The 25,323-nt window shown below is 55.5% G+C and overlaps 1 protein-coding gene and 1 non-coding gene across 2 annotated transcripts; one reads left to right on the top strand and one right to left on the bottom strand.

Annotated features, from left to right (window-relative positions):
- Positions 1 to 3,191: 3,191 nt before the first annotated feature.
- Positions 3,192 to 25,220, bottom strand: Ehd1 (EH domain containing 1). Its single transcript, XM_027944500.2, has 5 exons — positions 24,641 to 25,220; positions 20,613 to 20,710; positions 8,389 to 8,801; positions 5,739 to 5,903; positions 3,192 to 5,301 (listed from the first exon to the last, which is right to left on the bottom strand). The coding sequence occupies exons 1-5, from the start codon at positions 25,042 to 25,044 to the stop codon at positions 4,777 to 4,779; spliced, it is 1,605 nt and encodes a 534-aa protein (XP_027800301.1). The 5' UTR covers positions 25,045 to 25,220; the 3' UTR covers positions 3,192 to 4,776.
- Positions 17,695 to 17,770, top strand: Trnaa-ugc (transfer RNA alanine (anticodon UGC)). Its single transcript has one exon. It is a non-coding gene; the product is annotated as a tRNA-Ala (tRNA).
- Positions 25,221 to 25,323: the final 103 nt, after the last annotated feature.

Here is a 25,323-nt window from a genome sequence, read left to right as displayed (position 1 = left end):
TGGCTCCTCCCGTGTCTCTCTAGGAGAGCCGGGATTTGGAGTGGGGAGCTCAGTGCACCTGCTTTTTGCTGCTTAGGCAACTCGTTCTGGTTTGAAGGTGTATGTTGGGGGTTGGGGGGCTGATGGAGCTGGCTAGGTTGAGCAGCCACTAGTCCCCACCCCAGTCCTTGGCAGCCCCCATCCCACCAACCCAGGCACTCCAGGGGTGTGTCCTTTGAAATGTCCAAAGCTCCAAATGGGTGGACATATGGTGGTTTTGTCATCCTGGGTTTTCTTCCAAAAACCTTCCCCTGGCTGCTTTAGCGCGCCATAGGGGCTCCCACGCTCGCCCAGCTGCAGCCCCATGTGGTTTTGCAATTAATGGTCCCTCTGGGTGCACAGGAAGCCCAGCCCTGAGCCCCCTTGGCCACCACCCCTCTGGCCCATGGGCGCCACCAAGTCTGAGCTGCTTCAGGGAAGGGTGGGACCCCTTGTTTTGTTCCAAGCGTTGGGTGGGGCACTGCGCTCCCCAGACTCCACCCTCCCTCCTCCCCTATAACTGCCCCAGGTATTCAGCAGAGGAGGCCACTGAAGGTGGACATCCTGGGGACTCTGCCTCCATGAGCATTTGGAGTCTGAGGAAACAGGCTCAGGAGGCAAAAGCCCTGGCCCCGCCCCAGAGTGACACAGCTGGGACTCAAATACAGGCTGTCACCCAGGCTGCCCTCTAAATGCTGCTTGGCTTTTTAAGATTTTTGTTATTAGTTTTTAATTTTTTGTAGAGCTGGGCATGAAACCCAGAGTTCCATGCATGCTAGGGAAGTGCTCTGCCACCGAGCCCCAGCCCTAGCCCTAGCCCTGGCAGTGACTTCAAACACAGCAGGTATGGTGGCTGGGTGTCCTCTCACCAGCTGGCCTTGGACAAGTCCTATGACCAGAATAATTGAGATAAAAACAGGGCCCAGGGGTGGATTTGTAGTTTTTTGGGGTGTTTTAAGGAGAAGAAATGTTTGTTATGAATGAAATTGTAGAAGGAACCTCACCAGACCAAACAGCCATTGTGGAGGGCAGTGGTAAAGCCCTTGGCCCCTGGGTCCTGGGCTCTGAGGCGCTGCATGGGTAGGACAGTGGGGTGGTGACAGATTGTTGCAGAGGTCTCTTATTCTAGGGCTCAGGAAGTGAGAGCTTCCTTTGCCCCAGCACAGCCTCCCAAGAGGGTCTTCCCACCAGGATCCTGGCTGCGAAGGAACTGGGAAGGAGTCGTGGGATGGGGGGTGGGTCACCAGAAGGGTGGCCACACCCTGATCCACATCCACTGGCCCTTCCTGAACTCCACTCTCAGCCTAAAGAGGACCTCAATCTATGCAACCCGAACCAGGCCTGGGAGCTCTGGGGCAGCCATGGGGTGGGGCAGACGCTATCTTTGTCCTTCCTTCAAGGCTCAGCTCACTTCTTGGCAGCCTCTGGGGGTTCACTGCAGTGGGGGGGCGGGTGTGTGCTGAGAGTGGACATTGGACGTGCTGCAGAGCCCCGTGGATACAGTGGCCCAATGGAAGAGGGCAGGCCTGGCCATTCCCCAACTCACATTCCAGGAGAGCTCTTGGGGTCTGTTTTCTTTGACTCTTGACAGCTTAATCCACTTCCAAGCCCTGGGTGGGAGAGGGGGACCACAGCCTTTCATCTGGGCTTCTGGAGCCTGAGAATAGCACAGTCAGGAGTGGGCAGGTGGGAGCATTTTTTTTTTTTTGTACTGGGAATTGAACCCAGGGGGACACTTTACCATGGAGTTGCCCTCTCAGTCCTATTTATTTATTTAGGGTACTAAGGATTTAACTCATGAGTATTTTACCACTGAGCTATACCCCCCAGCTTTTCAAATTATTATTTGGGTACTGGGGATTGAACCCAGGGGTGCTTAACCACAGGGCCACATCCCCTGCCCTTTTTATGTTTTATTTTGAGACAGGGGCTCACTGAGTGCTTAGGGCCTATCAAGTTGCTGAGGCTGGCCTTTAACTCGCGAGCCTCCTGCCTCAGCCTCTGTAAAGGGAACTTTCAATGGGAAACAGAAAAAACAGTGTGGAGGGCTGAGGATGTGGCTCAAGCGGTAGCACGCTCGCCTGGCATGCATGCGGCCTGGGTTTGATCCTCAGCACCACATACAAACAAAGATGTTGTGTCCACCTAAAAAAAAAATATTAAAAAATTCTCTCTCTTAAAAAAAAAAAATGTTAAAAAAAAAAACAAAACAGCGTGGAGCTGGAGAGAACTGTCTGAACCTGCTGTGGAAGCCGAATGTCTTGGGCTCTTGTGCTGTGAAGGGGGAAGGCCCTCCCTGGATTCTGAAGGTTTAGGAGAACCTAGCTCATGGTGAACCTACACAGGAGGTGACTGAGTGACATGGGAGGTCTAGCAAGCCTGGGGCACTTTGACTCAGAGCTGGGACAGATGGGGTATAGCGGCTGGACCCCAGGCACATCCTCAACCCTCCAGATAAACACCTGTTTACTCTGTCCTGGGCCATGTTCACCTGGAGCAGTCTCTCCCCAGCCGCACCTCCAGTCTGCACCCTCCTGGGGCATGGTCACTGCCGATTTGTCACCCTTTCCTTTGCTGGTACAAACAGGCCTTCTATCTGTGACATCAGCTGGCCCTTCTGGCCCCACCCAGAGCTGTGTGGATTGTCTGCTTGTCTGCCCTGAGCCGCCTTCCCTGTCTTTAAACAGCCCTCAGGGTGAGCATGGAGCCAGGCTGGGGCTGGAGCCCAGAAACCCCTGTTTACCGAACCCCTCCAGGTGCCAAGGGCCCCAAGGGCCCCACTGTCTGTCTCTGAGGCGGAGCCCAGCGTGAAGTGATGCTGTGAAGGTGGCGCGCAGAGGGGCCCACCTGGCCCAGGTCCCTGGCTTTGCCACCTGTCAGCCCCACCAGGATAAGTTCCTCAAGCTCAGCCCCAGCCAACAGGGAAGCAGGCCTCATCTCCTCCCCAAGCCCCTTTCCCTACTCTCGTCTGCAGGACCCTGTTAACAGGAGGCGGCATTTTCTATAGTTAGAGGACTGGGCAGCGGTGGCCCTCTCGCCCTGGCAGGCTGCCCAACCTGTCCCTGCCGGAGTCTTGGTCCCCCAAATGCTCTGCCAGTGGCCCCGGGGTCCCGAGTGGGAGGAGTCTGGGGCTCTTGGCCCTGGAAGAGACAACTGAGCACCAGGAGCCACCGTCGGCACAATGAAAACTTTCTTTAATGCAAGGAAAACAGTCTCCAGTCTGACACGTGCCCCCAGGTGAGTGTGAACAAGTGCCCTTACCCAGGGAATGCCAGCGGGGCAGTGAGGGCGCTCCTCACCCATCCTCACCTGATACCATACAGGATGAAAGGCAGGCCAGGGCAGTGGGGGACAGGCCAGCAGCAGCACTACGGTGGGCAAGCGGCTCCCTGAAGCCCACCTGAGCACAGGAGGCTGCTCCACCTGCCCTAGCCAGCGAGAGCATCCAGGTCCCCAGGTCCCCAGGTCCCCAAGGCGGCACAGAGTAAGGTGTCTGCACTGGCTGCCTGCTGGCTCTGGTTTTATTGCTCATTCTGGGGCTGTGGGGTCCATCTGAGGAGATCCAGGTCCTGTGTGGCCCCCTTTGCTCAGGGGGAGGGGGAAGGTAGGAAAGGGAGAGGAAAACGGGGTGAAGGGGCTGGGTTTTCCCCTGGTCCCTGCTGCCTGGACAGGAGGCCAGAGCCGCAGGCTTCCTTTCACAGCCCCAAACCACACCAGGTCACAGGGATCCTCCACCCACCTCAAGAAGAGTGCCAGGAAGCTCCAGCAGGCCAGAGAGCGAGCCAGGGCCACAGTTCAGACATCTCTGGGCCAGGCCTGGGACGGCCGCCCCTCCTGGGCCAGAAAGCAAACCTGGGCCATGAAAGGTGGCTCTGACCTACTCCACACCCCTAATGGCTCTTGGGTGAAGCTGCCCCAAAGCTGGACTGTGGGCAAGAGAGACAAAAGTCCCAGCTTTTGAACTAGTTATGTGGAAGTTTCTCGAAAACCTGGTCAAGTATGAAAGGTGTCCCTTTATAGAACAAGACCTAGCTTACGTGTTCCTGGAAGGCGCTCACTCCTCCCTGCAGCCCCCTAAAACAACAGAGGTGGCTGGGCTTTGCACCTGTGGCCGCCACACTGTAGGGCTGTTGGATTGGGGGTGTGAGGGGCAGGGGTGGGGCATGGGCACTGGGAGCCCAGGCTGTCCAGGCCAGGCGGGGAGAAACTAGACTGGCTCACCCCAGGAGCACGGGCTTGGGGCAGAGCCGCTGCTCGAGGCCGTCCCCAGTCTGGAAACACAGGGAACTGGGGCTCCTGTCTATTCGGCGGCCCCTGGTGGCAGCTGCCAGACCATGAGCTGAGGCGGGCCAGGCGGCCCAGCACCCTGGGGTCAGCTGCCATGGCGGCTAGCCAGGGCAAGAGTAAAGGCTGGGACGGAAGAGAAGGTGTGTGTGCATGGGCTGTCGGACAGAGGAGGAGGCAAGAAAGAAGGCTGCCTCTAACGTTATATATTAAAAATATCCATAGTTCTTGTGCACAAAATTCCATCATTCACATCCGAGCGTCACCCTGCCTCCCCCAACGGGCCCAGGAACAGCCTTAAAGAAAGATGGTGGTCTTCCTGTTTGAGAACTGAGGAAACACCGCTCAGTCTTTATGGACCTTGAAAGGTGGTGACCCTTCCCCTCCCCCAATCTCTGCCTCCCAGGCCCCGCCCACCTGGGCAGGCACAGAGGGTGGGCAGGACATCCGGGTGGCCCTGCATGGCCAGGGCGGTCACTCATGCCTGCGCTTGGAGGGCGGGACGAGGTGCGGGGGCAGGTCAGCGGGCAGCTCGTGGCCCTCCAGCTTGACCTTGATGAGGTGGTTGGCCAGGGCGAACTCCTCGTCGTCCAGCAGCCCGTCCTTGTCCACGTCGGCCAGCTTCCAGATCTTCCCCAGCACCGTGTTGGGTAGCTTGGACTTCACCATCTCCTTCTTGGCGTTGGCTCCTGTGATCTTGCCATTGACAGGTGACAGTGTGTAGAAGATCTCATCGTAGGTGGGCTTGTCCTTGCCCACTACCCACTCAACGTCGTCGATGCCCTCACCGGCCCCCTCGCCATAGCCGTGCCCAAACGGCCCGTTCATGGTGCCATCGAAGGCACCGCCCTTCACGGCCTGGGAGGGCATCAGGGACTCTTCCTGGCGCACCATCACCATCAGTCGAGCAATGTCGTTGGCAAGCATGTCGTCCACTGTGTCCAGCAGCTTGGGCTTCAAGGCCTGGAACTTGCTGAAGTCCTGGGTCTGCAGTAGTTCCTAGGGTGGAGGAGAAAGGAGAGGGCTGGGTGGGGCAGCGGCCCTGGCTTCACAAGGAGACAGACCAGGTTTGGGGGCTGGGGTGTAGCTCAGGGTAGAGCGCTTGCCTAGCGCGTGTGAAGCCCTGGGTTCTGAACCCAGAACCGCAAAAACAAAACAAATACAAAGGAGGCAACCAGTTCCTCGCTGACCGTCCAGCGCTGTGAGCCCTGGCTCGGCAGCACCCTCCAGGAGTCAGACAGGATGCTCAAGGGCCCCACCCCCTGCTGAGTCACCACATTCCCCTCCTTGGTGTCACAATCTGGGTCAACCCTGACTCAGGTGGGGTGCAGGTGACTAACCCAGCTGTGTCCGTCTGGGGAAGCACTACCCCCTGCAGCCAGGATTCCCTCCAGAGCCAGCACCCGATGCCCTGGCCTTTCTCGGGGCGGCCATACCTGCATCTTGCGGAGGCTCGGGAAGTCTCCGGGGGAGATCTGATGCTCCCGCTCAATCTTCTGGTAGATCTCACCCAGGTTGTTCACCAGTTCCTTCTTCTTGCTCTCTTTACCAAAGACGTTGGGCATCTCCTTCTTGAGGGAGCTGATGATGTAGGCATGGACCTGGGTGGGCAGAAGGGCTGGGCATCAGGGGCTTGCTTGGCATGTGCCCTGGCTGCCCAAGAGCCTTCAGGAATGCAGCCAGATGCCCACTGCTCACTGCCTGGGGGCAGGAAGGCAGAGGGGCCAGGGTCACACTCAAAGCTGCTGTTCCACCATAGGATTCCTGGGTCTAGGGATGGACACATTTTGGCAAGAGGCACAACCCCTCCCTGCCATGGGGACAGAGGAAAGGAGGGTGCACTTGCAACAGAAGGCAGATGACGTCCTGCACAAGTCATGATGACAAGTGTTGCCTGTCAACAAGAGAAGGCCACCAGCTCAGCACTGAGAGGCGCCACGAGGCACTGCACACCCTCCCCTGAACCTCGGGCCAGGAGAACTCAGTCTCTTCCAGTGAGCTCAGAGCACCTGGAAGCCTGGCCCAGGAGCAAGGTGCTCAAGGTGCTGGGGGCAGAGGCGGGCATGTAATGGGGCAGCGGAGGGTGTCCCAGGCCCCCGTTCTGCCTGTTTCTCTTTGGCCTCAGCTGCCAAGGCAGGGGAGGCGAGCGCTCCCTGCAGAGCCAGGCAGTGGGGTGGGGGCGGGGTGGGGTGCGGTGGGTGTCCCTGCCTACAGCTTCAAATCTGTGCTGTGCTCAGACGTTCCCAAGCTCCAATGCAGTCCCAGCTCTGCTCTGCGCACCACCAGCCTTGGGATGACTGAGGACTAGAAGGACCCACGAAGGACCCACAAAGGCTTTCTCCAGCTGCTGCGAGGTTCTGCTCAGCTTCAAGCCTTGCTTACACATTTCCCAATTAAGGGCGGCCACCTTTCATCTGCCGCCTGCTCCAGGCCGGTTGCACTGGTGCCCCCACCAAGAGCAGCCCAGCCCTCAAATCGCTCAGCCCTGCCAAGTGACGTCCAGTCACAGAGGGCTGCTGCTGGCGGCCGCTCCCCTCCTGTGGCCATTCCAGCCCATCCAGTGCACCCCACTCAGTCCCAGTGGCAGCTCCCCCAGCTCTGGGGCTGGCATCCAGGATCTCCCAGGGATGCTGTAGCAGGTGGGTCACAGCCACAGACACCACTCTCCCAGCACAGGCTAGCGCTAGTCCCCAGGAAAAGGAAGGAGCCACAAAACAGCAGGTGTAGGACAAAACTAGAGACCCCGGGGCTTTCCAGGCTTATGACTAGACAGTTACAAGCCATCTCTGAGGGCAGGGAGGCCGGCCTGCCCTGTTCTGCCTCTCGCCGATGGAGGCTGAGCAGGCCGAGGCTAGGGCCACTCTCTGCAGCCTGGGGGAGTAGGGTCAGGGCCGCCCCTGAGCTCAGGCTCTTTTTGGTCCTTTGAGACCACAGGCTCCCATCTCAGAGCCAGCTCTGTTCACGGGGAGTCCTGGATATCTAGAAAAATGAAGAGCCCTGTACCCTCCCCAGAGCAAGCTTCTGACAAGTGCTCACTGGGGACACCAATTCTGAGCTGAGCATGGTGGCCTCACTTAGAATCCCAGCAATTTGGGAAGCTGAAGCAAGAGGACTGAAAGTTCGAGGCCAGCCTGGGCAACCTGGTGAGACCCTGTCTCAGAAAAAAAATATATTAAAAGGTCTGGATATGTAGCTCAGTGGCAGAGGGCTCCTGGATTCAACCCTCAATGTTACCAAAAAAAAAATCAGACATCCTAAAGTGACACCTTCTGCTCTGTGCCTGAAGGATTCACTGGCGTGCTGACGGGGTTTCCTAGCCTCCACTACCCCAGACTCTTACTCAAGCACTTGGCCAGGCACCCAGATCCCAAAAGCTCAAGTGACACAGATGTTGTGTCAGGTGCAACGGGCTCTGAGCTCCTCTGGAGGGTCAGGATGGTTTGCAGGACCTGCGTAGCTGCTGCCGCCTCCCGGGGTGTGGGCTTACGCACTGGTGCTCTCTCTGGGCTGAAGGCCAGTGCCTATCTCTTCACTAGCTACCCCTTGTCTCCTGGACAACAGCTCCCACCTCAGGCCACCCCATGGCCCTCTGTCCCCTGGGATGGCTCCCAGCTGTGGCCACGCAGCCCCCAGCCTACCTGTAACAGCACAGATGCTTGATGCTTGTTTTCATTTGTGCCTTGTTTTCCTTACAAGGCCACCAAGGGCTGGCCGGGGGCTGGGTGCCGTCCCTACTACACCCCCAGTACCACCACCAGGCTGCGCACTTTAATGCACAACGAAGCCTGAGGGGCAGCTGTGGAGGCCTGAGCTACGTACAGCACACTCCATTTCCGGGGCACCTCCTTTCTTCTGTGGTAACTTCCTGTTTCCATGTTGAACACACATTCAGAGTTTGACACAGGGAGGCACAACCCTGGGCTACACCACAGGGCCACAGAGCAGTGGCTTGTGACACAGGAAGAGCAACACTGGTCTGGCTCTGCAGACAGCTGGGCTGCGTCTCAGGCAAACCTCCAGCCCCAGAGCCCCGGGCCCCTTGGGCCCCACCTGATGCTGTGCCCAGCCCCTTGCCCCAGGGTCTACCTTGGCCAGCCTGGCCCGCTTGATCAGGTCATTGAGCTTCCTGAGGGCAGCGTTTCGGGGCAGAGACTGGATGTCTTTGAAGAGGTCCTGCTCCTCGGCCTCGAAGAGCTTTCGGTTGTCAGGGATGAGCAGCGGGTGGGACCAGAAAGAACCAATGTAGACGCGGACCACCTCGGGGGTGTTGATGATCTTGCCCAGGGACCACATGAGGGCCCCGTACACCCGCATCAGCTGCTGCGTCTCGATCTGGTCGGCCTTGTTCAGTACCACGCGGATCTTGTCCTCGTGGTTCTTGAGTGCCTTAATGACCTCAGAGAACTCGTCGGAGATGTCCAGCTTGTGGGCATCGAAGAGCAGGATGATGCGGTCCACCCGCTCAGCGAACCACTCCAGGACCGCAGCAAAGTCGTAACCTGGGGGAAAGAGGGGTGAGGTTGGGGAGCAAGGGCCCAGGCTGCCCTGTTGGCTCTTGGCCCTAACTTGGCATGGAACTGCCATACCCGGGGGTGCTCTTCAAGTCCCCAGAATGCAGGTATCTGAGCAGCACCACTGCCTAGGACAGGGTCGCTGGGTCTCCCCTACTTCAGCGCCACATGGCCATACTCTTCTTACACGCGGCACCTGGCGTGGATAGGTGCTCAAGCACAGGAAGCCACCCAGCCTGTTCTAAAGTGGGTCACGTGAGGGCAAGATGACCCTAGCAATGTGGCTTTGCACAGTAGGGCAGGAGAGATGGACCCAGGTGCTGCCGCCTGCCAACTGTGTGCCCACCAGCAGTGCCTGCAGTCTAGTGGCCACCTGTTCAGTGCTTATGTGCCAGGCTCCCTATTTTGCAAGAATCTCTCTTATTTTCTGCAACAGGGGCTGGCAAACTACAGCTCAGAGACGACACAAGCCCCCCCACACCTGCTGTGTAAACAGCGCCAGGGAAACAGCCACACTCATCTGTGTGTCCAGGGCCGCTTTTGTCCACAACAGCAGAGCTCGGTTGTGACAGAAATCGTGAAGTCTGCAGAGCTGGTAATATTGACTTTCTGACCCTTCCAGAAAGTTTGCTGACCTCTGCTCTACATCGAGCCCACGGAGTGCTGCAAACCACTTCCCTTTGTAGGTGTCAAATACTTCTCCCCCACCCCCACCCCTGCGGCACAGGGGAGGGAACCCAGGGCCTCACACACACTAGGCAAGTGCTCTGCCTCTGAACTGCACCGCAGCCCTCTGAAGCATGTCTCTGTGACCAAGTGACTCTCCCAGACCAGCTCCAGCACTGAACCCTATTTTATGCTGTTTCTCACCAACCAATTAAGGTCCAATCAAACTCAACCAATTAAAATGACTTGTGCCATCTGACAGACTAACTGGAATTCGGCCACTTATAACAAAACTCTCTATTTTAAGCTGGATTCATGGCTTCCAGGTTAAGCCTGCATTTTCCATCCTTCGTTGCAACAGAAATAAGAAAAGGTGTAAGAGCCCTTTTGGTTTTCTCCCTGGGGACTGGGATACAGAAGTAATGGTAGGAGTAGAGTAGACACTTTGAGTTCAAAGATGGAAGCTGTGTGTTCCCGGTGGCTGGGACTATTATTTTTCACATAAACTCCTGGGTATCTGACTTGGGCCATTCTGGAGTCTCCGCAATAGTGTTTTTAACTAGTATCTTATCTGACAACTATGGCTCTTTAAAATCTTTCCACTGATCCCAGAAGTGAAAATTTGCTTCTCGCCTTTTAGGAACACTATGAGAAAGGCGGGTTGTGTATGGCAGCAGCCTAGAGTCCCCGGGGAATTTGGCATAGCCCACAAGATGCCGGTCCTTCTCCTTGTTTTGCACCTGTGCCCAAGCCACCACAGACGTAGGCCAGCCCTCTAAGAACCACAAAGCACTTCCCAGAGAGCAGTCACAAACTCCTGCGAAGAAACCAGAGAAGCCCTTCCCGCAGATGCTCTATAGGAGGGGGCATGCCTGGGGCCCGCCCAGACAGCCTGCACCTGGCATTCCCCGTGAAGACCGCATGGTGCCCCCAACCACTGGTCTGACATGCATTCTGCAGACAAGAGGGACAGAAAGATGGCAGGGGGAGGGGAGCTCACAGAAAAGGACAACCGTCCAAGGAATGTGGATATGGCCCTCTCAGGCCTGCTCAGTGCTGCATGGCAGCCAGCTCAGGCCTTTGTGTTCCCCATCCTGCCAGCCCTCCCAGGCTGGAGGCAAGTCCCCAGCCCGGCTGCTGGAGAGACTGTGGCTCCCAAGGCGCTAGGCTACAGGTTTGCCACCGCGGGGCTGCCAGGGTGCGATTCCACTCCCTAAGACAACAATGTTCATGTTGCCAGGCCCCAGGTCAAGTGCACTTTAAGGGTTGCTGTGCCTCTCCCAATGCTGGGACACCCAGAAAGGACACAGTCTCTGAAATAAGGTAGTTCTGGACTCAGCTCCCGGCTCTAGCCACTGACTGGTGACTTCATTTCTGAGTTTTACTGTATCTGCATGATTTCTCTCTAGGCCCTACAGGCAGGATTAAATGAGGTAATGGGAGGGCCCCCCACAGGGACCTAGCAGGAAATGGAACAACTGGGGGAGGGGGCGTGGAGTTCCCTGGGAACAAGGGACTGAGGGGCCTGGAATTCCATCACTGGTCAGGAACTCAGAGCTACCAGTGTTTGGCCTGACTTGGAGGTCAGAGGCCAGACTCCTTGAGGCAAGTCACCAAAATGTAAAGAAAATCCCAGATCCACCTCTTTAGTGACAGCATGGTTGCGGGGGGCGGGGGGCTCCCCAGAGCTGTGCTTTGCAACTCTTTGCTGCTGCAGCACCAAAGGGACACGGCATGCTGACCAGAGGACAGGGACACGGCATGCTGACCAGAAGGCAACTCTTCCCCAGGCAGAGGTGTGCAGTAGCTGGGGCTGAGCTTCGGTCTGGGCAGGGGAACCCCATCTGCTTCCCAGGACTCCAGCCAACAATAGCCAGGGCAGCAGAATGCCCAGGTTCAACGTGCCCAGGTGTGGGAGCGCACTGAGCAAGTGCCAGGACACTACATGCCAGCTGACAGCCACCACAGGCTGCCAGTTCCAAAGTACAAGGCTGCAGGGACACCCTGGTCCCGGAGCAGGGAGTGGACACTCAGGGAATGAAAAGTCAGCAGAAGTTGGAAGGGATGGTGCTGCCCCAGGCCACAGGCCACATCCCGGCTGACCCATGGGGCCACTTTTTGAGGAGTAGCTTTAGGGACACAGGCCAGCACTGAAAAACGAAAAGTCTCAGGAAATAATGGAGGCCTCTCACTCAGCAAAAGTGAGCCCAACTTCTCCCTCGTCACACTGTGTCCTCACCCCACCACAAGTGGGAACTAGAATCCACACAGCTGGGGACGCAGCGATGCCAAAACCAAGTTCCTGGGAACAGGGGCGCCCTGATGGGCTGTGCTCAGCCATGTTGGATTTGGCTTGGCAGTCAGGACAGTGCCTGGGGAGCTGAGGTCACCCTCCCAAGTCCCACCCAGTTTGGCCTCCCTCCCCTACCTCTCCACAGGGAACAAGAGCGGAGGAGGCCGGAGTCTGAATCCCAGCCCGACCCTGCCCCCATCCGGCCCACAAGCCCAGTTCCTGGCCAGCACCTAGGCAGGAGTCAAAAATGGAGCTAAGGCAATATTTTCACAGGTGAATAAAATTTCCTGTTTATTATGGAAAATGCTCACACTTTTGGTGGGAGGGAGCCACAGCGGCTGGCCAAGTACATCCACAGGTCACCTAAAAGGTCACAGCACTCATGCCTGCACCATGTCATCAAGGGCATGTGACCACATGTCTGGACACCACCACCAGGCCCACCTGGAGCTTCTTGGCCCACCGTCCCTCACTGCCCTCTGAGGCACCTCTGTGGCTTGAGACACTGGTTTCCAGAGGCATGGAGGGCCACACCACACAGCAGCAGCACCAAGTGCCTGGGGTCCCCAACAAGGGGCAAGAACAGCAGCTGAACCCTCCATTCAGGTTGGTGGTGGGTGACAAGAACAGAAACACCCACCTGTCAGGCCACCAGCAACCCCAGCATGTGCACAGAACGAGCTTGCAGGCTCTGGGGCCAGCAGAGGTTGGCTTGGGTGTCCCCAGGCCCGGATGCAGGGGTGGAGGTGAGGTTTGTCCAGTTCAGGCCCAGGTGGGAGTGACAGAGCTGACACAGAAAACACGGCCCTTGGGGTAGGCTGGAGAGAAAAGTCAACCTGCTCAGTGGGGATTTAGTGAGTAAAAGCCAGTGTCACCTCTGCTAAGGGACATGAGCCCCCGGGATAAGCTCTGGCCCCAAAGTCCTGGAACCTGGAAGAACAGACGCCAAGAGAAAGAAGCCAGTCACAGGCCACTTCAGACCCCACCTGAGGTCCCAGAACAGCCAATGCCAGGAGAAAGTGGGAGGGAGGGGCCGGGGCGGGGGGTGGGGGTGGGGGAAGGGGGCAGGCAGGGTTTAGTGGAGAATTTCAATTTGGGGAGCTGAGAAGTTCTGGAGATGGACAGAGGGGCTGGCTGCACAGATGTTAATGTCCCCAACGCCACGGAGCTGCACATGAAGAAGTGGGTGAAGTGGAAAATCTTATACATTAAGAGAAAAAAGTCCTGGGAGTGGGACCTAAGGGTGAGCAGAGCTGCTCTGGACAGCCACGGCAGAGGCCCCGGCCACCTACAGCTGCCTTCCCACCTGGGCCCAGGAGAGGACGAGGGAGCTGCTCTACACACCCCTCCCTCTCCAAGCACCATCCCCTACTCAGGTGGTTCCAGCAGCTGTAGAGAGCTGCCTCACACATTCCGCAAGTTTCTAGAACGTGAAACAATGGAGGGTTTGTCTCCAACTGACTCCCGTTTCCTGCCATTCAAGCAGCATGAGCCTCAATATTCCTTGCCAAACACCCCATCACACAGGTTCCCGACTCCCACAGGACGGAGACGGCACAGCCAAGCAGGGTCTCGCGATCTGGGACCCAGCAGCTTATAAGGACCAGCTCGGAAGCTCCCCACGCTCAAGTAGCACAGAGTTGAAACCAAGGCCCTCACCCTGGGGATGCATTTACTGGAAAGAGATGAAAGCCTATACCAACAGCTGTACACCAATATTTACAGCAGCTTTAGTCAAGTTTTGAATAATAAAATACTCCAGTTTTGTCCCAAACTGGAGAAAGTTCAAGAGGTGAATGGGTCACAAATGAGAGGTCAGCCTGAGATGGGATGTAGCTTAGCAATGGAGAGGAAGCACGCCAGGGCCCGGTGTGGCTTGGTTGTGGAGCCCCGGTCTAGCATGTGGAGGCCCTGGGTTCCATCACCCGCACCTCAAATGATTTTTGTTTTTTTTTTTAAGGGAAAGGTTTTGGTTTTTGTTTTGGTATTGGGGGTTGAATCCACGGGTGCTTAAACCTGAGCCACAGCCCCAGACCTTTTTAGTTTTTAAGACAGGGTTCTCGTTAAGTTGCTTAGGGCCTTGCTAAGTTGCTGAGGCTGGTCTCAAATTTAAGATCCTCAGCCTCAGCCTCTCGAGTTGCTGGGATTATAGGCATGTGCCACCGTGCCCAGCTCAATATTCCAAAACACAGGAATGAATCTCAAAAGCATCAGAATCGATGAAAGAAGACAGACAGACACAAAGGCTCTGCATTTGTATGATTCCATTTATAGGGCATATCAGAAAAAGCAAACTTTAGGGACAAATGTCACTGTGCTGCCTGAACTGGGCACAAGTGACCACAGAGGACATAGGGAAGTTTTCGGGTGAGGGAAATTCCCTGTCCTGGTTGGTGGCAAACAGTTGCTATAATGAGCTGTACACTCCAAAAGGTGGATCTAAGCATACAGAACGCAGACCTCAACCCATCTGACCTAAAATAAGCAACAAGACAAGGCAGCGGTGGAAGGACAGATGGACTGGCATGTTGCAGGAATCAGGCAAGAAGTGGCAAACGGCGTTCAAACAGTGGTAGAAACCAGAGGAGATCGGCACTCCAGTTTCTGAGTCCCCCTTACCAGTTTTCACAACATTTATAAGCTATCAAGTGTTGTAAATTTTCTAGTCTAAAAAGATACATGGTTGTGCACAAGGTTTCAAAAAAGGATATGTGGGGGGGCTGGGGTTGTGGCTCAGTGGCAGAGCGCTCACCTAGCATGTGTGCGGCCCTGGGTCCCATCCTCAGCACCACAGAAAAATAAATAAATAAAATAAAGGTATTGTGTGCAACTACAACCAAAAAATAAATAATAATAAAAAAGGGATGGGGCTGGGGCTGGGGCTCAGTGGTAGAGCACTCGCCTAGCTTGCATGAAGCACTGGGTTCCATCCTCAGCACCACATAAAAATAAAATAAAGATACCGTGTCCACCTAAAACAAAAAAATAAATAAATATTAAAAAAAAAAAAAAAGGATGTGAAGGATATGTGATCATGTGTCCAAGTTTTCAGGAGGGAAGCGTGTTTACAAGGCAGAGTGCGATAAGGGCCTTGGCCTGGAGCCTTCATTCAAAGTGACATAGTTAGATCCCAGGGAAAGTTCTTTACAGTCCAAAAGGTAGGAGTCAATGGTGCTAATTAGGTTCCCTGAAAACCAGCCTGCTGAAAAGGGGAAGGGAGAACTCTCCCTTTCTAGGCACTGATTTTCGCAGACAGTGTCCTTAGTTGATTTTGTATCAGGCCGGGGTCAGTTACCACGACAGCACGGGGCTCCACACTTCAACCCTGCGCTAGTTCTAATCAACAGCCAGCCAGGTCACCCCAGAGGTCACCCAAGCCTAAGTTCCCAGATTCTTCTCTGTAGTGGAAGACAGTAGTTCACCCCAGAGGCTGCCGGAAGGTCCAGTGAGTGCCTGGCTCTGCGTGAATGTCTGCTCTTATTTACTCTCAGGATTTGTATTTGGGACCCAAGAAGCCCAGATCCTGACGGGCGTGTAGGCAAGGATGGCTTCTGAGGCGTGGAGAATGCCTGGTACCTCAAATAGAAACCAAACATTTGCAGGCCTCGGGCCAGCTGCTCCCCAGCCTGCCACCGGCTGGCAGCCTGGGGAACAGGCGCCGAAGCCAGCACAGCCTGGTACGCCGCCTCCACGGGCAGAGCTGGCTGCACCCCCAGCTGAACGCTCAGCCAAACCAGCTTGCTGGGCAGAGAGGAGGAACGCAGGGGGGATGCACACCAGTGGGGTGTGGTGGCGGTCAAAGGCTTTAGGGAGGCTGGCTATGGGCAGGCCAGGCCAGAGGATGTTCTGGAATCCAAAGGGGAACCCCAGCTGAGTCAGTGCCGCCCCGAGAATGCTCCTCAGGACATGACTCAGAAAAGCAGCAAAGTCTGGGAAACCCTGGAGCTTCTGGCCTCTTTACTATTAGGCAGGGGACACTTGACGAACGCTTAACTGTGGGCCAGGCACCAGGGCGGGCGCCTCCTGCATGCCCACTTCTACACCATCCTCAACAACCCTAAGAGGGCTATAATACAGTGAAAGGACTGCTGTACCTGTCACCATGATGTGGCCCCCAGGAGTTCCAGTGACTCCTTGGGGCCAGTGCTGACCTGGATTGAAGCTTCTGGTATCATCTGTGCTGTATTTCCAAGAGGAACACAGCACTCAGCCTTGCCCCAGGCTTGGGGCAACCCCTGGAGCAGCCTGTGGTTGCAGAACACTCTAGGGAAACTGGCCTAGAGGGTATGATCAGGTCACAGGGTTCTGGGCTGCAGAGCTGGAGTCTGATCCTGGGAAGCCCTACCCAACTATGAGGATCAGGACGGCGTGGCGAAGCATGCAAACCAGGGACAGTCCGCAGGAGGGCAAGTGAGAACCCGGGGGACCTCCATGGATGGCCTGGGGGCAGCTTCTGGCTGGAGGCAGGGAACAGGGAGAAGATGCTATTCAAACCTCAGACCTCGGGTCCCTTCCAGACTGAGCCCGACCTTGACTGGGGGAAGGCAGAAGGCAGCCTCTGTGTTTTAGGGAGCTTAGAACCCTGTACTATAAAGACCCAAAAGGGTCAAAGGTCCATCTGATCCAACTCTCAGTTACATTGCAGCATAAGCACAACCTGGCCAGGTTTGAATCCTGGGGCCGACCCCTGCTTGCCTGGTGTCATCTGGGGCTCCTTACTGATGTCCCTCAGCCTGTTTCCTCATCTGCACGGCAGCAGCTTCCTCGCAGGCGCAGCTGCTGTGGTGACTAGATGGGACGCTTTGCTGGGCAGTAGCAGCAGGAAACCAGGCACCGAGCCAGCCAGGCTGAAGTCACACTGCCCCTGCCAACACAGCTTTCCTGGGAGAAACTGAGGCACAACAGTTACAGCTCAGTCACAGCTACAGAGTGACAATAGGGGAGGTGGGGGGCGCACTAGCCAGGCCCCTAACGGCGCCACTTGCTGCTGCCCAGAGGACTGCATGGAAGACCCTGCTCCCAGGCGCTGACTATGCAGGTGGTTGGTCATGGCTCTGGGAGCCAAGGGCACCTGCCCTGCTTGGCCCAGCTGCCCTTTATCAGTCACATGGGCTATACTCAGGAATGAACGCTGTCCTCACAGGCCACCTTTCTCCGCTGACAGAGGACAATGTTATCTTTAAAGTCACTCAGAAGATTAGCTGAACAGGCAAGAGCAGCTTGAGACCCCAAAAGGGGCCCCTTTTCTTCCCTGAGCCAACTCTCAGGGGTCCCCAGCAGAGCCTGGGCGGTGTCCCGACTGCTCTGGGGCTACACAGGCCCCATCTTATCTCTGCAGACGATATTTCCTGCACATATTAGGGGCCGTGGGGAAAGGGAAAGAATCAGGAGGGGCTGGCGGACAGGGTGGGAGTGGGAGCACGTGGGCTCAGCAATGCGACTGTGTGAGCAACCCACAGGACGTTCTGTTTTCCAGGGAACAGACGACAGACTGCAGCAGTGTGCCACTGTCCAGCCCCGCCTTCGCCTTGGGCCTCTCTTTCTGGGAGGGAAACACCTGTTTTCTATGCTGCCAGCAAAGGGAGCCCAGAAGGTGCTGCCCTGCCCTGACTTCCTCTGCTGCACTGGGCCACAGGAGGCCTTCATGAGACCTGCGGCAAGGTCTCCAGGAAGTCCGCCCCTCCTGTGATCTCCTGGGGTGACCACCTGGAGTCCACATCCAGCAACTCCAGAGGTGTCAAGTAATAGTCCTTCTTTCAATGATAAAACACCCAGCCTCAAATCCTAACTGGGTAACGTACAGTAAGTCACATTTAAGTCAGGATCTCTGGAGTTATGGAGAGAAAGGAATGGTCTAGAAAATGGATTGAATCTCACTATTTCACAGTGACAGCCGTCCTCCAATCCGAGGGATGCACTGGGGCTGGGGATGTAGCTCAGTTGGTAGAGTGCTTGCCTTGCATGCTCAAGGCCCTGGGTTCAATCCCCAGCACCAACAAAAAACAGAGTGATACCCTAATCTTTCAGCACCCTTCTTCTTCCCAGGGTGCAGTAAGGGTACCTTCTGTAGATAAGGGGGCTCTGGCTACAGAGACCCAGAGGCGCTTCATGTTTCACCTAGCAGACACAGGAGGCCCCACAAGGCAGGCATCTGTCTCCTCCATGTGTTGCCTGCACAGGCTACTTGAGGGCCAGAACTGCCTGGCCCCTAATGTCCTTCTAACCCCATCAAAACACATTGCCGGGCTGGAGATATAGCTCAGTTGGAGAGTGCTTCCTTGCACACATAAAGCCCCAGATTCAATGCCCAGCACCACACAAACACATCCAAAAAAAAATAAATAAATAAAAGTTTGTCAAGTGACCAATTAGCTACGGAAATTCAATAAAAAATAAAAACATTGCCAAGAAGGCTGCAGGGGGTACATGCCTTAATCCCAGCTACTGGAGAGGCTGAGGCGGGAAGACAGAAGTTCAGGACCAGTCTGGTCAACTTAGACCCTCTCTCAAATTGAAACTCTAAAAGGGCTGGGGATGCACCTCAATGGTAGAGAGCTTGCTGGCAATCAAGAGACCCCGGGCGCCATCTCCAGTATCGCAGGGAAAAAAGAAAAGAGCAAAATAAAAACCATGAGCTGGGACGTAGCTCAGTGGTACAGCATTTGCCTTGCATGTCCTAGAGAGAACAAGTCCAGACCACGTCTCTCTCGTCACAGGAAAGGAGCAGGGAAGGGGTGCATCCCAGGGGACAGAACCGGGGATTCAAGTCCAAGCTGCTCAGCCTAACCCCGAGGGCACAGGCTGAAGTGTCACAGACCACAGAGCAGGCAAATGTCATGGCACCAGGGAAACAGAAGCTACTGAATCCTTTTATTAGGTAACAGGAGCCAGGAGAGACCCACATCGGGCCCTAAAGCCACACCAACAATGGCATTCTAGAGGGATAAGCCTCTTTTGGTGAGTGGCTGTCCCTGTCCTACACTGTGTGCACAGTGCCACACAGTAAGGCCCTCAGCCTACTCCTGAGGCCTCAAAGGCCAGGACACCTCAGCCCCGAGGCATGTTGTGAATGGACTCCTGCTGCAGTTCCTGCTCTTAAAGAGTAACTTATTCAAACTTGCCTTGCTCTGGCCAGTTACAGGGCGTTGGCTCATTAGGCATTTTCTTAAAATCAAGCTGGAACAATAATACCAATAAGAAGGAAGAAAATGGGCCCTGGCTACTTTAGAGGGGTCCCCAAATCTGCTCCCCTTAACCCCTAGAAGCATCACTCCCACCAGGGTTACAACCTAAAAGCAAAATGGGCAGCTTTCAAACCCGATTAGAGAGATGTTTCTTGCACGTCCGAGGCCAATCTAGTCTCAGCAACTTAGCAAGACCCTGCCTCAAAAAATTAAAAGGGCTGAGGGTGTAGCTTAGTGGTAAAGCTTCCCTGGGCTCAACCTTCAATTAAAGAAAAAAACGGACACAGTCTTAATGTGTCTGATGCAACGTCACACTGGCTGGGGCCTGCGAGGACAGAGGACAGAGCTTCACCCCTCAAAGCCACAGCAGATCCAAGCACCCCGAAGCCCAGGTGGCTGGCTTCACCTGCAGGCTCCCCACTGTGGGGCAGCCCGGAGGGCACAGGGGAGCTGTGCAAGTTAATGATAAACCGGTCACTGGTCCTCAACCCTTCCTCATTTCATTTTCCCCTCTGCAGCTGCAGATTTCCCCTCCAACCTCAGCCCGCCCTCATGGTCCTTCCAGAAGGCACTCACTCAGGCCCTATAGTGGGTGCCCACCTTTAGGGGCGGGCGACAGTGAGCAATGTGACCCAGGCCAGATGCATCCCGAACCAGGTCTTCAAATGAGCATGGCAAAACTCAGACAGGAGTTGACACAACTGGATCTAACCCTGGGCATGAAACCTACCCCCTCACCCCCCTACACCCCCGCCCCTTGCCCTTGCCCCTGCCCCGCACCTCAGGGCGGTTGCTGACTACACACGCTAAGCAAATTTAAGCAAATTTTTATGAGCCCTAAGAAGTTCACTAGTTCTGCTAGTTTCTCTTTTGTCTGGCAGGCTCACAGTCCTGCTGGGCTTACTAGAACTCAGATGGCTCTAGGAGGCAAAACTTTGAAATGCTGACGGAAGCAAGTAAGCCCCGGGAGGCCAGTCAGCACTGCCAGCTGGGCCACCTGAGCACAGGGGCAAATAACCCAGCCAGTTATCCCTGCTACCCCACTGCATGGCCTGAGGCCCCAACTGCCCTGTCTCCAGCATGCTCCAAGGATTCAAAAGCAGCCAGTCACAGGGAATGGGCAGGGGCCTCACCTTGGCTGCTCCTGTCACTTGAGTACAGGGAGGCAGGGAAGAAATCGGCAGCCTGAAGATAAGAGGCTAATGTGAAGCACGTATCCTTTAGACAAATTTGTGTGTGTGTGTGTGTGTGTGTGTGTGTGTGGTGCTGGGGATTGAACCCAGGGCCTTGTGCATGCGAGTCAAGCACTCTACCAACTGAGCTATATCTCTAGCCCTCCTTTAAATGTTTTTAAAAACCCTGCCAGGCACCTACCTATAATCCCAGTGACTTGGGAGGCTGAGGCAAGAGTTCAAAGCCAACCTCAGCAATTTAGCGAGACCCTAAGCAACTTAGTGAGACCCTGTCTCAAAATAAAAAAATAAATAGGGCTGGGGATGTGGATCAGTGCTTAAATGCCCGGGTTCAATCCCTGATAGAAATAAAAGGAAAACGCTGGGGTGGAAGACACCTGAAGGAATCCCGGCAACTGGGCAACAGATATCAGCTGAGGTGGTCGAGGACACTGGCACCTGGCTGCAGCCTGGATCTGTTTACCTCTGCTGATGCGTTGCTTCTCTCCAGAGAGGATCCCGGGAGTGTCAATGATGCTGATGCTGTCCAGGACCGGGTTGGGCAGCTGGGCACACATGAACCTGCAGAAGAGCAAGGCCAGAGAGCGCTGTCAAGGCAAGGCTGTTGATGCTCCAGATGCCACAAGGAGGGCGTTCTGGCCTCCGCTGTCTCCACGCTGGCTTCCTTCCCAGAAGCAAGGAACGTAAGGAGGTGTCCTATCATCTTATTTTCCAGAGGTGGCCAGCAAACTGGAAAAACTTTTTTTTTTGGTGTTGGGGCTGGAACATGGCCAAGGCCTTGCACAGGCTAAGCACGGACTCTACCCTGGAGCCATGCTCCCTGCCCCCACCAAGTGGACATACTTTCTCAACTGGAAATGTAACAGTAGGCTCCAAATGACCCACAGCAGTGTTTCTGTCACAGCTGCTCCCTGGCCACCGCCCCGAGTTCCAGAGTCCTACTTCCCAGTTGCTGACTTGTTAATGACAGCCGAGAGCCTAGGTCACCACTCAGTTCAGAAGGAAACAGAAGCTTGACACGGAGACCTTGCCATTCCATATTACAATGTTCAACTATTTGGCTGGAGTCCCACAGAGTGAAGAGGGATGGTCTCTTCCCATTGCTGCTGGGCCAGCGCTCCCCTTTCACCCAGCTGCCTGGATGAAGGGGCGGCAGTGGGCTGCCAGTAAAGACTGGGGGAGCACACAGGCTGGCTGACAGTGGGGAGGTCAGCAGACACATCATGCTCTGAAGTCAAAGTGGGCACAGTCACCACAGGCTGGAGACTCCTTGGGGGAGGGATTAGCTATGCTGCCCAATTTCCACACTGGGCTTAGAACTACCCAGAAGAACAAAGGTGATCTCAACTGACAGCAGGATTCTTTACAGAAAAGAATCCTTTAAGAACTTTCTAAAGGGACTAGGGATATAGCTCAGTTGGTAGAGTGCTTGCCTCACATGCACAAGGTCCTGGGTTCAATCCCCAGCACCAAAAAAAAAAACCTCTCTGAACACCCAAACACAGCAGCGCACGCCCATAGTTCCTGCCGAGGCTGAGGCAGGAAGGACCATGATTTTGAGGCCAGCATGGGCAATGCAGCAAGACCCCGTCTCAAAATAAAAAGGGCTGGGGATGTAGCTCAGTGTACAGCACCCTTGGATTCAATCCTTAGCACCATAAACAAACCAAACCTCTCTAAGAAAGTACTGTGAGCAAAGGAAATCCTATTGTCCAGCAGGACACAGGCACAGAGCTGCCCTTTCAATAGTGAGGAGGATTCAGGACTGATTAGCTCCTCCTTGTGGCCCCATCACCCAAGTAACTGGTGGTCCACAGGCCAGCAAGAGGTGCCATCTGTGAGTGCAACCAAGAGCAACCAAGCAAAACCAACTGACCCCCAAGGTGAGAAAACCTCAGACTTCACCCCTCCAAGGCCAGCATGGAGCACGAGTGCCCTTCTGTATGCCCATCCTGGGTTTCTGCTCAGGAAGGGGCTCTCTGAAAAGGCTGAGAGAAGAAAAGGTGTGAAAGGAGGTCTGCCTTTGAGAAGCACCACGTAACATACACAAAAAAGCCCCTACAGGGGCCTGGTGAGTGAAGGCACATTTGTAGGACTCAGGAAGAAGCTGCTCTGCTGCGACCGGGAGCGTGGTGGAAAACAAGAAAGGCAGATGGCAGGAAAGATGCTAGGTCCTAACAGGGAGACAGACTGGTCTCCCTGTACAAGTGGGCGGCCTGGTTATGCAACAGGTTTTAACCAGTCACTCTGAGGTCTCCCTGATTGTACCCTGTCTCAGGTCTGCTCCATCTCCATCTGATTGTATTCTTAGAGCAGACACTCAGAAGGAAAAGGCCGGAAAGTCAAGTTCATGACTCAATGGGTCCCTTTAAGAGTGCTGGGAGAGGCTGTAACAGCCACAGAAAAGCCCCTTTTGTTGCACCCTCCCTGGCGGCCGGCACCCTGTATACCACACATCCTGACACAGCTTGGGCCTTGGCTGTAATTGATAAGGCCCCCTTGGTAGACCCCCGGCACTCAGGGACCCTCTGGAGATGAGGCGGTGACAAAGCAGCATTAAGTGTGGATCTTGGGTCTAGTGGCACCCACACCATCAAAATGCCTATCTGACCAAAACTCCTAAGCTGTTCCTTTTTCAGGCAGAAGCATTAGTGACCACAGGCTTGTCTTAATGAGTGAACTTGAGAAATCAGCTGGGCGGTCTGAGCCTCAGTCTCCTAAATTAGTGAGGCAGGGGCTGCTGGGTGGCATTCAGGATCCTTCCAGCTCTGAAAACTCTAGGTTTCTGAAGGCAGAAAACAGATAACATGCTGGGTTTCTCCTTTTAAAAAAGCTCTCCCCTCATGATTGAATCAAGTGAAGACTTGAGGACAATGACCCACCCTGTCATTCCCAAAAGTTCTGCCTGGAAGCAGAAATCTAATGAGTAGATAACTTTCCAGTATAGCAGCCAAACTTTCCACAAGAACAAATGGCTCCCACCAGCTAAGGTCTGAGCCAAGTGCCTATCTACAGGCATGATAAAATGCAAGCAAGCATCCTTGAAAAAGGGGCCAGGCTAAGGGGACCAGCCCTTCAAGAGCCTGAGCCCAAAGGGCTTCACTCAACCTGGCCCTGCCAACACCATGAGCACAGAATGGGAGCACAGGATTAAATGCCTGAAAGAAGCAAAAAGACACCAAAGGTCAGCTCAGGCAGGGAGGCGGGCCTGGTCAGGGCCTGGGCTCTGGAGCAAGCCAGCCTGCCCTGTGTGGCCATAGCATCTGGGCAGGAATGTAATCACACAGGGCGGAGACCTGGAAGGCAGGACTGAGATTCTTTCCTAGGCTCTCCCCCTGACACAGACTTCAGATATTCAAAGGCTTGGAGTCTCTTTGAAAGAGAGAAGGGAAGGGTCTGTGAAGTCTGGAGGCTTGTTCCCCTGGGGCCTGGGGATGCCTTGAATTCCTTTAGAGAAAAGCGTGACAGGATCATTCTTTTAATAAGGGGGCAGGTCTCACCCATTTAACCGGGGAAACTGAGTTAGTCCAAGTAGGCTAAGGAACCTCCTAGCACATCTAAAGTGGGACTTAGGCCCAAATCTCATTTCAGGGTTCCTAGCATCACCACCTCCTGAAGCCTCTCAAGGCAGCAATGACCCATTAAGAGATACCTTTGGGAGAAGTATTCAGAGTCCATCTGTCCCCTTCCTTCAAAGGGCTGCCACAAAGTCAGAAGGCCACAGAGGATCCTTCTTGTCCCTCCTACACAAAGCCAATGGTCCCAGGGGAGGCAGAGCAGAGACACACCACACCAGCAAATGAAATGGCCAAAAGCCTTATTGGGTTTTTCTAGGACACTTAAGAAACATCTCAGCCTAGCATGGTGGCTCAGGCCTGTAATTCCAGCAACTCAGGAGGATAAGGCAGGAGGATTTCAAGTTTGAGGCCAGCCTCAGAACTCAGTGAGACCCTCAGCAACTTAGAGAGATCCTGTGTCAAAAAGGACTAGGATGTAGCTCCATGGTAAAGCATCCCAGCACAGCAGCCCAGGGGGACACAGATACACAAACACACACACACACACACACACACACACACACACACATGATTTAAAAAAAAAAAAAAATCTCAGAGCAGGGAGAGATTGATTTGAATAACTTGGATGCCTCCGGTCTGGGGAAGAAGGTGGAAATCAAGAAAGAGAGGGCAGCAATAACTCATCTTTCTAACCCGAACCCCGGCATTGCTCGAAGTTGGGCAGGAGGGTTTGGGAGTTAAACTGATAATCTGGAAGATTCTGGGGGGGACAGAAGCCGTAGTAGTCCGAAATGCCCACTCCCAGACCTCCAGATGTGATTGGATGGGTTTTTCCGTGGGACTCGGTAGGACTCCTGTCCCTGGGAGTGGTCGTTCAGGGTCTGGTCGGGGCCTCAGAGACAAAGGATAGCGAGGGCGAGGGCCGTGAGAGGCCCAGGTCGCCCCTCGAGCCCCCGGGGCAAGGGAAGGATACCTGTTGAGGAAGGCGTTGCCGAAGGCGTTGAGCTTGCGGAAGGGGCGCCGTGGGTCCACGACGAGCGCGTTGCCGGGCACCACGCCCTCGGTGGGGCCGTGCATGACCGCGATAAAAGAGTCGGTGGTGGGCTCGGGCCCGATGCGCATCCCCGGGAAGTCCTGCTCGATCAGGTGCCGGATGAAGGTGGTCTTGCCCGTGCTGTACTGGCCCACGAGAAGCACCATGGGCTTGTTGTCGAAGTCAGCATCCTCCAGCGCGGGCGAGTGGAACTCGTGGAAGCGGTAGTGCTCTTCCAGGGGCAGCAGCTTCTGTGCGTACAGCTGCCGCAGCCCCTCCGCAACTGTCTGGAAGAGCTCCGGCTCCTTCTTGCGGCGGGCATCCTTGCTGACCCAGCTGAACATGCTGCGGGGAACGGGGGTGGCCGCTGCGGGGTAGACGGGCAGCTGAGAGCGGGGCGAAAGCGCACCGCCGAGGAGGGGCCGGCCGGCCGGCGGAGAGAGGCGGGCGGCGGCCGGGGGACAGGGGGCGGGGAGCGGCCCGCACTGCGCAGGCGCACGGCACGGCCCACTGAGGCGCCCTCTGCCGAGTGGAGCGCGCGCCTCGCCGAGCGTCCTTTATAGGGTCGAGCGCAGCGATCCGGCGCGCCCCGCCGCCCGAGGGCCGGCGGGGACGGAGAGGCA

The sequence above is a fragment of the Marmota flaviventris genome, chromosome 9 (assembly GCF_047511675.1).
Source record: "Marmota flaviventris isolate mMarFla1 chromosome 9, mMarFla1.hap1, whole genome shotgun sequence".
In the NCBI taxonomy this organism is placed as follows: Eukaryota; Metazoa; Chordata; class Mammalia; order Rodentia; family Sciuridae; genus Marmota; species Marmota flaviventris.
This window is presented reverse-complemented; position numbering and strand designations above follow the sequence as displayed.

Excerpts from the sequence above, each read along its gene's own strand:
- Ehd1 (XM_027944500.2), bottom strand. The coding sequence starts at position 25,044 with ATGTTCAGCTGGGTCAGCAAGGATGCCCGCCGCAAGAAGGAGCCGGAG. Across the intron at positions 20,711-24,640 it reads GGCAACGCCTTCCTCAACAG|GTTCATGTGTGCCCAGCTGC; the intron begins GTATCCTTCCCT and ends GCTCTTCTGCAG. Across the intron at positions 8,802-20,612 it reads GAAGCAACGCATCAGCAGAG|GTTACGACTTTGCTGCGGTC; the intron begins GTAAACAGATCC and ends TCTTTCCCCCAG.